A 13788-nucleotide genomic window follows, 5' to 3' on the forward strand; every position below is an offset into this window, starting at 1 on the left:
AAGTCAAGCTTTCTCGTAAGTAAAGTAGCTTTCTGTTTGGACAAGAAAATATTAAATTGGTTCAATAGGTTTTGAGCTTATCCGAAATAAACAACTTATTTTTAACTTTATAAAAGTTAATTTTACTAATATTATAAATGCGAATGTTAAGATGGATGGATGGATGCATGGATCTCAATTAAATTTGGCATAGATGTAGAACATAGTCTGGAAGAACACATGGACTACTAATTTTTTTTTAATAGCTCGCGGACTGAGTCGCGGGCTTCCGATAGTAGTATATATAATATAAAATATGTTACCGTGTCTAATAATATGTTAGTCTATTCCTACATCAACATAAGTCTTCATCAGAACAATTGAGCTAAATACAGTAAGGTGAAATTTTCCTGCCTTACCCCAAACAAGAGGGTCTGATGAATATAATAAGGTATTGTGCGCCCGTCCTTAGGTCACTGCAGCGAACGAAATTGTTAGCGATGAAAACAATTCGGGGAAAATTTGATACAGTAATTTTTTAATTACAATCAAGCCGAATACAATGTTTTTTTTATTTGGTAAAGATTATATATTTTGTAGCTTTACGTTACTTACCTACTTTTTAAACAAAAGAATTATGATTTAATAAAGGAATATGGGTCTAAAAACCTCACCCGAAAACTGGAGCTGGCGGTTTCAATAGTATTACTCTGGTTAATCAAACAATTAAATAATAATAAAACATACACTTCTCAGGTGATTAGAAACTCATGAAATATACTGATTCGATTCCCAAAGCCATATTTAAGTGTTAATATTCAGGGTAAGAACTAAGAAATTATCTTAATATGGATTCCCCTTTAGTTACAATTAAATGTTTCTTAGTTTAGCATTAAGCAGTTTTATAACTTGGGACAGTTTCAGAAGTCAAAGTTTTAGCGCTAAGCTGTCATTACTTGAACCTGTTCAAAAGATATTAATGTGACGTCGGTGTATAACAATGGTGCTTACGGGTGATTGGTGCATTGTCCACGCGATATTAACTGTATTGTTTGCGACGGAACAATCATAAAGTCGTCATTACCCTCCGAGGGACGACAGAGGTCGGCTCAGTAGGCATGGAGACGACTTTTCTTGCGTTTTAAATTAAATAGTCAAACTTTTTTAATAAGTTATTGCTTAGCTATGAATACATTTATGAAATTTAACTAGAAAAAGTACGCATTCTATGATTAATATTTAATTAAATATAAACTTTCACTGCTAAAATACTGTCTAAATTGTGATTTCATTGTGGAAAGATCAATATGAACAAATTAAGTAACGATTTATAAAAATCGTAGATATCGGTTTTAATACGGTTGAGTTCTGATTGTGTTCCTTTTATCTTTTGTTACATTTCAATTAAAATGTGTATAACTTATAAATATAAAAGAATTGTATATTTTTATCCATATTTTCCTAGCTGGTAGTCACTTGGTACACTTTGTCGCGCACCCGATGGGTAATTTCCCCCATTGTCAATCACAAGAAAGTCTACAAACAATGATGACTTTTTTTACTAGAAGTGCTAACTTATTTTAATGAATTACTAAAACTTCAGTCTTTATTTAAAAAAAAAACTACACGTCTCTAAAATAAATTGAATCTAAAAATGTAATATTTGAATATTATTGGTATAACCAAAATACTAATCTAAGTTAAAATTATTAAATAACGATGATATAAATGCTTTTCAGAAAAAAAACAAGACAAAATAAATTATATTTAACTAGCTTTTACCCGCGACTCCGTCCGCGCGGAATAAAAAGTAGAAAACGGGGTAAAAATTATCCTATGTCCGTTTCCTGGTTCTAAGCTACCAGCCCACCAATTTTCAGTCATATCGATTCAGCCGTTCTTGAGTTATAAATAGTGTAACTAACACGACTTTCTTTTATATATATAGATGTAAACGCTGATAAATATGGCAATTTAAAAAAAAACCGTGACACATCTAAAATAACCCATGCGATATGTTCACTGGTAATCTTATAACTTGTACAATACATAAATAAATTAGGTGAGGGAGTTTTCTTGTAATTTTCCGGCAATAATTCCAACTCCCTTTGCCGTACTCAATGGATGCCAATTGTGCAAATGCTATGCTGTTCTGACATGTCATTTTATATATAATTCTTTTGAACTTTAACGTGTTTTACTGTATAAGATTAAGAAGAAATGAAAGTACCCAAATTCATTTAAACAAAATGGTATAGTAATTTCTCTTCATAGATATTGACAACATTTTTTTTAATTCTTAGTAAGCTTAGAATAAAAAAAGCAAGAGTTTAACGCAAACTAAAGAATTTTTTCTATCGGTTGAATCCAATTTCTTAAAGACCGAGAAATTTTATTTCAGCTTATTGTGAATAAACTTATTATTCAATAGAATAATTCAGTTATTGGAACTCGAAGTGAATTTCTTCCAGGTTTTTTTTTTTCTTGAAGAGGACGAGAAATGCTTTCGCGTCCCTCATCGAATTACTGTCGCCTCACAATATTTGTATTAAATTTTTATTTTTCATTGTACTACGAATGAACATTCTTGAGTGTTTTATTTGTTTATTTGATCGGAACATCTTATTCTATTTCTTATTTCAGGCTTTTAAACGTAGAAAATATTCAGACGTAATATTCTGTACATCGCAGTTTACAGCTTTGTAGAAGTGTATGAAGTAAAACAGAAGCTCTTTAAAATCAAATTTACCTAAAAAATATCAATGACAGAATCGAAAATAGATTAAATGTCAGACGCCCGAAGGTTCCCAATAACGTAATTAGTTTTACGAAGACGGAGCATTTCTAACGTTTAGGTTCGACGAATTATCTAAGACGAGTCATAGGCAATTTCCTTCAACTAATAGATTGGAAACTAGAGATTCGTCACGATTACTTGGACCTTCCGATCGACCATCTCTGATTGGTTCCTAAACGGATACACAAGTTAATATCTTGTATAAATCAAAAGTCCTCGTAAATGTTGAAATATCAATCACCAGTAAGGAATCATTAACTTAGGAATACGTCTTTCGGTCGGGTATTTTTTTTAGATTACCAAATGCGCTATGCTTTGAAATTTATACTAACTTTAGAAATGTTACGGGGTTTTCGTAACAATATAGAGCAGGGGTGTTCAACTTGATTAAATCAGAGATCAACTGGTTTTGACGTAATCCTGTACTATTTACCAAATCCAAACTACTTGATATCTTAATAAGCATAATTCATTGCAAGATTACTATATTTATTTAAAAGGGAAATTATAAAACTGACAATTATTTATATAATTGTTTACATTAATTATATATATAATAAGTTAATAGCTATTTATATTAGTGTGAGCATTACTTCTGATCATCATACGCTACGTTATTCTTTACGTATTGGAACGAAGTTCCTTATCGCGTGTTGTGAAAGGTGGCTAGACGGAAAAAATTCTTACGAAAAGTTGTCACGACACATTTTGCTATAGTAAGTATGTTAACGACGAATGAGCGCTACTTCACCATGGCAACGACGTGACAATATAAAACGAAAATTCATAGAAATAAAATGTACTTCTTGTGAAGACTTAAGTTTTTTATTCATAGAATAAACATTGGTTCTTTCACTAATTAATCGAAAGGAACTTCGTTCCATCCGGGTGTCCCTTGACACGTCTCAAGTTTTTTATATATATATATATTATTTGCTATGATCGACTGGCCTAATAATCGCGAACGACCGGTTGGATACCCCTGATAAAGAGGTTATGAATGTTATTTATAACACAAATGCAATTAGTAACTTAATATCTGTATGTTACAGTACGTGTATGTTCTTCATCATTCACTTTATAAGATTTCTCTATACTCGCAAACTTCAATAAGGAACGCAGTCAATGAATATCCATTTTGCACTTGACAATAATAACTTTGAAACTGATTTATAGAAACGATTTGCGATTGTATTCACGTCATTCTATCCCTCAATAGTTTGTTTCAGACTTGCAATGTTATTCCAAACATTGATTTATACGATTTTCGACTTTATTGCTTAAGCTCAAAGGATATTTAAAGTGCACGAATGAAATGTGAATTGTAACTATTAATTTCCTTTCCATTACGGTCACAATAACATCACGCGGTGACGAGAACAATATGGCCGTGTTGGCGGGAAAATTGTCAAGTCAATTACTTTCGGAAAATTGGTTTGGAGGCGAAGAGGTGTCTTGACGATATTGATTTTTAAATTATTTTTTATTAAACAGTCTCATATTACCACTATGTTTTAAATCTCAATTATATAATTAGTGTTGTACCTAATGGTAGCGTTAACAATATAGACTGCTCTATGGAAATATCCAAACTATTTCATATGAGTATAAAAAATATATTTTATGATTTTTTTTAGATATCAGATTACGTTTTAAGTTATTTCAACTTTAGATTTTACTTTATATTTATATGTTTATTGTATCAGATTAAGTCATTAAAAATGAGCATGACTATTATTTTACCACGAGTATAATATTATCTATAATTAGTGAAATTAGATTCTTTTTATTTTTCTAATAATCTTTGTAATCATATTTAAAATTTTATTTAAGTCAAAGACTCGTTGAAACGTTTGGAAATAGTTCAATGGGGCACAGCTGATTTCAATTTTGCGAGGCAGGGGACGCCAAGTGGGACAATGGCGTAACAGAATTGTAGGCAAATTGTTTTCGTTAAACGAAACGCATCGAGGGGTGGATTGTTGACTGTGTGTAGTGGAAAATATGATTTATTAATAATTAATAACATTAAATATATTTTTATGAATATTTAAACACAATGAGTAATAATAAAACAAATTAAGTCCCACCTTAAAATGGATTTATAACTTATTTACAGATCAGATTTTAACGATATTCAATATTTTCTTGAATAATTAAGTTAGAACACTCCATTTGTAAAAATGGAATAACACACATTTCACTAAGTTGAAGGTTATTTTTCTACTTAATTTATTTTTAAAATAAGTAAATGTTCTTTTATTTGTCTCCAACAAAGTTATTGATATAAAATGTGCGCTATCGCGCAAATGGCAATAATATTGCCGATGCAATGAATTCTATCACGAGGCGGTTGTCTGTTGACGCGGCAAACTGGACAAATTAGTTTACTGCCTAAGAGCTACGAAGCCAATTTATAAGACAAATGTTATATATTTTTAATTTTAAAAGTATTTATAAGCGTTTTATTTCATAAGAAATAAAAAAACTAACACTTTAAAAATAATGAAAGCAAGCTTGTATAAATGGAAATTTAAGTTAGATGAAAAATAGACTTTCTCTTTCTATGAAGTACGAGCAAGTTTATATTGCTAGTCCTTTTTTTACCATTCATTTTATTCTCTTTGGAAAATAGTGATAAGAATATGTTTTGTTCAGGTGTTGCCAGTCAAAACACAACATGATAAATTCGTTTATTGACAAGTCCATTTTGTTATGTTTCGTACATTGGTTACTACGATCGCCCCTATTCTGAAGAGTGCAGTAACACAGTGCTCTGTGTTACTGTGACACTATTATATTTAGACAGCAATATAACATCTAGAACTACCTACTGACTTTGTTCCTAGTGATTTCTTAATATATTTTTTTTCAGTGATATTTGCATCAAGAATTATAAGGCATTTGATGAAGATTTTTGTGTTTACATGTGTTTTGTTTTTCTTGGAACATAATAATTAGAATGTTAAACTTGTTTTGGTGTTGACATTTCTATAGTCATAAATGTCACAAAAATAATCATGTATACCTACTTATTTCATACTGGCTGTCGCCTCCGACTCTGTACGCGTGTCATTAAAAAAACTTAATAAGTAGCCTATGTGTTCTTCCAAACTATGTTCTACATATGTGCCAAATTTCATCAACATACGTTGAGCTGTTCCGGAGATACCTTCAAACAAAAATCCATCCATCTAAACATTCGCATTTATAATATTAGTAAGTTTATAAAAAAAATTGTAATGCGATGTTTTGTTAATAGATTCGAAATATCCATGATTCCAGTTTTAAGATAAAGAAATCCGAATTAAAAATATAAATATTCCTGAAACATAAACAGAACTAATATTCGTTAAACTCTAAATACGAAACAAAATTAACTCAATGCGCACAACTGATTCGAACGCAAACAAGCTTCAAAGCGGAATCTCCAGACACTGTCGGAACAAGATATTCGTTTATTGGCACAACCAATGAACACTTCCCATCCAGATCTCAGCGATCCTCATGAATTTACAAATGGCACCGTCACTACCCGAATAAACACATGACGGTCTTCAATCACAAGTCTTCGCGGTTATTACGCACACATTAACAAATCGTATTATCTCCTCGACTGATTACTAGTTTAATTGGACCCACACACCCTCCTTCAGCCCATAGTAATACAGACATTAAAGAGGAATTTCATGCAGCATCCGGAGATCTCGTACGATTGGTTGGTTCACATAGTCTAGCGGACACCTTAAGTCCAAAGGAGGCAGAAACTGCAATTAGTACAATTAGCAGAGCCCAATTAGGTGCTTTAACGAAGCGAGTTTCCTAACTAGTCGGAGAGTTTGGTGACAAATACGACGTTTGACGTCCGACCTGACTTGGTCGTTACGTTTCAGCGTTGTGTTTGTGTTTGTAGAAATAAATTTACAATCGTTCAAACGAAAACTTAGATTGCTATTGATATTTTGAATGAAAACTTTAATTTTTTTATTTTTAGGGCAACAAGAATGTAAATAATTAAGTTACTACGTGAATTTGTAACATTTTCCCTAGTCTTCCAGTATTTATTACGAAGTTTCAATGTACTAATTTTTTTTTCTCTTTTGTTGACAGAAACATGTCATCTAAACGAAAATCGCCACCGTCGAAATTGCAAGACGGCGCCGCCGACACTGAAAAATCCGAAGCCGGCCCGGCCAACCTAGAGTTTTCCGACCACCAAGAGTCAGACGACAACGAGCAACAAAACTACTATAAATTCTCACCCAGCTCCTCCACAAGAAGCTCTATCAGTGAGGAAGATCCTTCGAACTTCGAAGACGAGCGACCCACCAAGAAGCAACGATTCGAACAAACATTAGACATGACAAACAATCTTCTAGTCCCATCGTCTTTCCTTAGCCTGCACCAAGTCAATGATCTGCAAGCGAGAAGACGCGGCTCCTCTGAATGCAGTAGTCCGGGTGCCGAAGCGAAAGTATTAGGACTCTGCAATAATAACAATTCATTGCTGAATCATAATAGTGCGTTATTACTCGCGCCGCCTCATAAGCGGTCGATGGATGATGTTCTGAAGAGATTAACGTCTAAAATGAATAATAGTACTATTAAAGAAGAAAAGCGGCCCACGCCGTCTACTACTCCGGTCAAACAAAACAAGTAAGTGAATATATTTATTACGTTATATCCTTTAGCATTTCTTTGTTCCTACAAATTGACAGATAACCCATTTTTTCAAGACTACCGTTTAAATACAAAATTTAGTCACCAAAAAGATTCTATAACGAATATAGATTACACAGATCTGTAATAAAAATAACATCATTATCTGTTTATTTAAGACATTGTTTGTATTTTGTATGGCATGCAATGACGCCAGTGTTACTATGTATGTTAACAACACTGCGTATGATTAGTAATTATCAGCGGTATCAAGTAGGCATGATCTTCAGTCACCTTCGTTATTGGCAATTTCCTCTGTCAGTTCATTAATCGAATGTTTTGTTTCGTAAGACTTATCAACCGGTACGGGAACTATTATATGATAAACTTTATTATAAATCTAATTATACTTAAATGTCAATATTATTAGGAACATATTCATTATTGTCATAATACTGCAGACTTTCTTATCTAATAGATTTTTTTATATTTTTTATCTGAGGTTACATTTTTTATTGCAAAATACTAAAAATGATTTTTTCGTTCAGTAGATATATAGACGGAATTTCAGGCGACAGTTAATATAGATTAGTTACGGAAATCGCAAATTTCCCCGATTCATTCAATGATAAGACATTACTTTGTAATTTTTACGTCATTTACATTATTATAGGCATAGTTCTTTGTGATAGTTTGAGCTATAAATTTGCAACAGAGTACACAATCAAACACATCGTTAACCACCTAATGGGGGTCTGATAATATTTAGTTAAAATAAACCTAAATCGAGCAATGCGACATGCCACCGAGATCTTTTATGACTTCCGTCACAAAACGCTAGCTGACAACCCCCTTAAAGTCAAATAGCAATAAAAACCTAGTTAAAGCGGCGCTTAACGCTTTTATAGTTTAGCTTGCGGTGGTCCGACTCTTAACATTGTTTTTAATGAGTCACATTATGACCAATTAAATTATGCGTGTATATATATCCTTAGTTACGTGTACACGCTTTAATTTTACTACAAATTTAGCGGTACACTAAATGTTGTACTGGTTATTAAAGTGTTATTTTACGTTACATCTTTGTTACTAAATACAAAAGAGCAATTATTTTTAAGACATAGTTTTATTTACAATCTTACTTAAATTAAGTTTATAAAATTATTGGAAAATTGGCAAATAATTTAATACTACTTTTATAAAATAAACAATTTACGTAAACGGAAGAAATAATCTCGTAAGACACTTATTATTTAGTCTAAGAAGTATCAACTTGTGGACTGTATAAATTGCAATTAAACGTCCAGTATAGATGGATCTCTAAGCGTAATTCTTAGAGAGAGTTTTGTTATCATAATATTAATGTCATAAAAATGTTATGTTACTAATTCAAATAAGAAAAAACGTGGCAATTTTAATTAAATGCACAAAAATATGTGATTGATTTATCGTAAAACAGAATAGTAAATCTCTATTAGTTCTAAATCTGGAAAAGCTCTTGATATGTTTGACTAAAGAAAAGGTTTACTAGAATCAAGTAATGATTACGTGGACGTCCTGTTAACCTTATCAGAAGTCATTATAATTTGGTCGCAACTCACAATAAAATTAGATATAGATAATATTTAATAATAGAGACGATAATTGTACGGGTTAAGGCGGTGTCAAGCGCGAACTATGTCAATATTTGTATTTACGTGCTCTCTATATCACAGAAGAGTGCTTATCTCAGTAATTAATAGCTTTTGTTGATAATAATGATTGTTGTCGCGGATGCAAGACAGTTACTATGGAACTTTGTTTTATACGTTATCTTCAATGTTATTTAAACGAAATTTATTAAAATTAAGAAATGCGTAATTGTAATGCGCATATTCCACTGCGAGGGACAATATAATTTGTCACTCAATTCCAGACGGTAATATAACACTTATGTAAGCAAATAAAGGATTATAAGTGCATGTATCTTTAGTAGTGCCCGACGTGATCGATTTTTGGTCAGATTGGATCATTGTAATCGAACTATACTTTCCCCTCTAAGCCCTATAGGAGGTAGCATCTGCATTACTGTATGTCTTCAAACATCCTGTAGAGGCAAAAATTAGTTTGCATTGAGGCTTGTTTAAATCGCATTTCTTGTTACATCTAAAGGCATTTTCAATTATTTAATTTAGAACAAATTGATGTACGTAAAACAAATCAGACCAATACCATGTTTTGAAAGTTAGTAATTATACATTTTGCAACTTAGGTACCGACTCCAAACCAATCAAACTTCGCAATACATATTCAATGAGTAATTACACAATTACATTCGGCAAATCAATGGCATATAATTAAAGATAAAGCAATCAGCCGTCTGTTCCCTAACAAAAGACCTTAATACCCTTTCTCGGGGTTTTGGAATATTAAGACAAATGCTGGGGCTATTGTGCCACGGGCGTTGTACTAATTAATCGCCGTGTTAATCGCCATCGTCTCAGATTAAGACGTGAACGCGTAATGTGCCTCAATCCATCTCAGTTATGGCTGTTTCGAGCATGTATTATGAGTTTTGGTCTAAGTGAAAAGCTCGAGCGGGTTATAACTCATTTCAATATATTATCTTAAATTCGCCTTATTCACTTAATATTACAAAATTGAACATACTTTGAAATGAAATTAAATAATATGTTAAATTAAAAGTAACCAGTACAAAATAATTACTTCTTAATCTTTTTTAAAAAAGGAATATAATACACTTCAAAAGTTTATTACTAACTTGTCAAATTCCCAATTTGTTTAAGATCAAATTCACATATAAAACGTATAGCAGGTTCAAGAAACATCGTCATTTTTTATTTTTTTTGTTAGTTGTAATATCAATAATTTCTTTCAATTTGTTTACAATAACTGACTATACATATTTTAGAAATTATAAGGATTAATATGTTATGACTTGGACCCCACATCTTAAGCCGGTCGGCAACAATGGAACAAGCCGTAATTTGTACAGTGATAAATATTTTTGAAAGCACAATATAAGTATTCGAAATTATAAGAGGCTGGCAACATTAGTTAATGTGAATATCATATTTATTATTGTTGTGAGCGATCACCTCCGGCTTTTAACGTTGTATTTAAAACAATGCTTATTCTACATTCGACGAGATATAAATGATCTCATTTTTTGCGAACAATGTTTTCTTTAATTAATCAGACTTTATACGTATAATATTACGTATACAGTCTGTTTTTCTCAATGGTAATGCGTAATAAGATTTTTTTATAGTATAGTTTTTATCTTTACAGCACCACATTGATTTTGTTAGTTAAAAATGTCGCTCGGAACGGAACGGAGGTCGCTCGGAACGGAACAGAGCCCGCTCGGAACGGAACGGAGCTCGCTCGTTTATAACATTTTACATTGTCTATTAAAATTAATAATAATAATTAAGCTAAGTCGTGGCAATTACTAATTATAGTTGTTGCAACATTCAAGTTAAAAAGCGATCTTAAACTACGCGAACAGAACATAATTCCTTTCAAGACGGGTAAAAGTAAAAGTAATCTATGGGTTCCTCTGGTGTTGTCCAAGGGCATCGAATCATTTGATGTTAGACGATCCGCTGCTCGTTTACCCCTCTTATTCTACATTAAAAAAATGTAATTTTTTTTTTCATCACTACGAAAGATTCGGGAATATAATTGTATTTCAGTTGAAAGAGTTTTTTTTTATTAGCTAGAAATTAATCTTTATCAAGTCGAAAGAAAAGAAATGATATGTATACGTTACGTGCTGATCGTGAATACCTCCAGTTTGTAATTTGCCTAAGCAAATTGTAAGCGTTTCTTTGTGACTGATACATTAAATAGCTTCACTCATTGCTTTTAATGTATGATGTTATCGATTTATTTTCTTCTCCGGATTAACATAATTGGGTGCGGTTTCTAAAATTAACTGTTACGTATGTGAGAAATCCATAGTATACTAAGATCATGAACACATACAATATTGTCAAGGCGAAGATGACCGACACGAAGACAATAGACAAGCTGTGCAAACAATAATCCTTTGTGACCAACAATGACGCTTTATGACCAATAACAAAGTCGCATTCTGCAAAGATTTGCCACACAAATGGACAACCTTCCTTATATTGTATTAAATAGAATTGTCTGTTTAAATTTATGTTTTATGTTTATTGAATATTAAGTGAAACATCGTCGATGATTGCATCATATCGATATACTGCTGGATGTATGAACAAATATTGTATACAAAACCAATTATAACGTTAGGAGGATAGAAAAAAAAATTACAATATTGTTGCACAGATATGTATACATGAAAAGGGAATATGGACTTCCCATTGACCAGTTTCTCTTAAAGTATACATACAAGCATAACTTTGCATAAAGGCTTACAACTTTGCAAAATGGTAAATGTATGTTTAGGTTACCGATTCATTCTGATGATCCTTCTTGCTCTCAATGGCAACTAAAAAAAAAATAGTGATCTGAAAATTTCTGACTATTATACATGGACAATTTTGTTCTTAATAAAAAACAAAAACATGGTTGTCAGCAGTCACAAATATTTTTTATTGAGAGATAACCATAATTACTTTGTACCAATTGATAGCCCTATTTTTTATTTATATTATAAATGCGAAAGATTGATGTATGGATGGATGTTTGTTAGAAGGTATCTCCAGAACGGTGCAACGGAACTCGATGAATTGAGGCACAGATGTAGAATAGTCCGGAAAAACACATAGGCTAGTTACAACGTTTTTTCAATAGCGCGCGGGCGGAGTCGAGGGGAACATCTAGTAATCTATAAAAACTGTAATTTAGAATTATTAAATCAAACAATCATACTACATAGTAGTCGCTTAGTTGAAAATTTCAAAAGCACTCAAATGCAAATTCCATTTTACACTACTCTCAGTTATTAACATAACGTGAACAAACCATTCCACAATATACTGGCTTATAACAGTGAAAGGAAAGTTATTTTGTTACATAGATCTCATTACACAATACAAAAAGTAGATTTAGATGTAAAAATATACTATTAACAGTTATCTAAAATATCCCGACTGATTGTACCTTCCATACTGCGAGAAAATATATGCAGATCAAATGACACCGCGGATTTAAAACTCGGAAATTATATGCCAAGTATTATTTATGTATTCTTCCTCGCAGTATCGAATATACATACATAAATAGCGATTGGAACCCTCATTATTCTAGTAGAGTTCCTAAAATGTATACAAACTCGTTATAATGTATAATTTTAGTCAGAATCATGCTAGAATTTTATTCAATTCAATGCTAAATTATTAATAGGTTAAACTGTTTTTCTTTGCGATATCAAGGCGGTATCAACTTTAACGTTCAATAAATCGAATCGAAACGAAATAATGGACGCTCCTTATATAGATAATCAATCCATATAAAACTTGGACAGATGGTAAATTATTCGCGCGGTTAGACTTAGATCATTAGTTAGTGTCAACGATCACAATGGACTAGGCCTTAATTAGTATTCAAAGATAAACTAAAGTATACCAACACAATAGGGCTTTGCGAATATTATACAATGCTCAGTTAATAGGATACTGACTAGATTCTTTGTCTTATGATAAAAATTTACATCTGATAAATGAAAAAAGAGCGTCGGTAGCTCAGGGGTGTGACTTATAATCTGTTCCTAGGTTCGAATCCTGCCATGTACCAATGTGTTTTTCGAGTTTCGATTTACATATGTACATTTATCCGAAGTTCTTACGGCGAAGGAAAACATCGTGATGCAACCTGCACATATCTGAGAATAAATTCAAAGATATGAGTGAAGTCAACCAACCCGCACTTGGTCAGCGTGGTTGACTTGTCTAGTCACCCCTAAATTGGGGTAGGCTCCGAGCCCTTCATTGGGGACGTACCTAGCTGATGATCATGAAATTAAAAAAATTAAAGATTAAAGAAAAAAACACGAATGTATTTTAAAACACTGGCATGGAATATATTTATGCTAGAAGAAAATATATCAAGCTTTTGTCACAAAACAGCTGTGTGAAAATTAGTACGTTATTTGTATATAAAAGCCAAGCAAAGTTAATATCAGGACAAAGAAAATCAAATACGTTTAAATTGTATGTAAAATTATTAAGTATTATGTTACAGTTATATATATAACTTATTAAAAGTCCATTTACCTCATAAAATTGACAGTACCGAGTAATAGTCTCAATCACGTATTCCGCTGTGGCAATCTAACAGAAAATGTAATGACTCCTCATTCCTGAGACATTATGTAAGCTCAGTATCCGCTGCTTTTGCCTAAAGATAGTAGCTTTACCAGT

General features: G+C 32.0%; 1 protein-coding gene across 2 annotated transcripts in view; it reads left to right on the top strand.

The window, feature by feature from the left end:
• Positions 1-13788, top strand: part of LOC106711116 (transcription factor SOX-6) — a 217483-nt gene that overhangs the window by 143662 nt on the left and 60033 nt on the right. For both annotated transcript variants that reach the window (XM_045683505.1, XM_014503346.2), the window contains one exon: positions 6887-7432. In XM_045683505.1, coding sequence (XP_045539461.1) covers positions 6891-7432 — 542 coding nt within the window. In that variant the 5' untranslated portion in view covers positions 6887-6890. The remainder of the gene's footprint in view (positions 1-6886; positions 7433-13788) is intronic.

This window comes from Papilio machaon, chromosome 22, assembly GCF_912999745.1.
Source record: "Papilio machaon chromosome 22, ilPapMach1.1, whole genome shotgun sequence".
NCBI lineage: Eukaryota > Metazoa > Arthropoda > Insecta > Lepidoptera > Papilionidae > Papilio > Papilio machaon.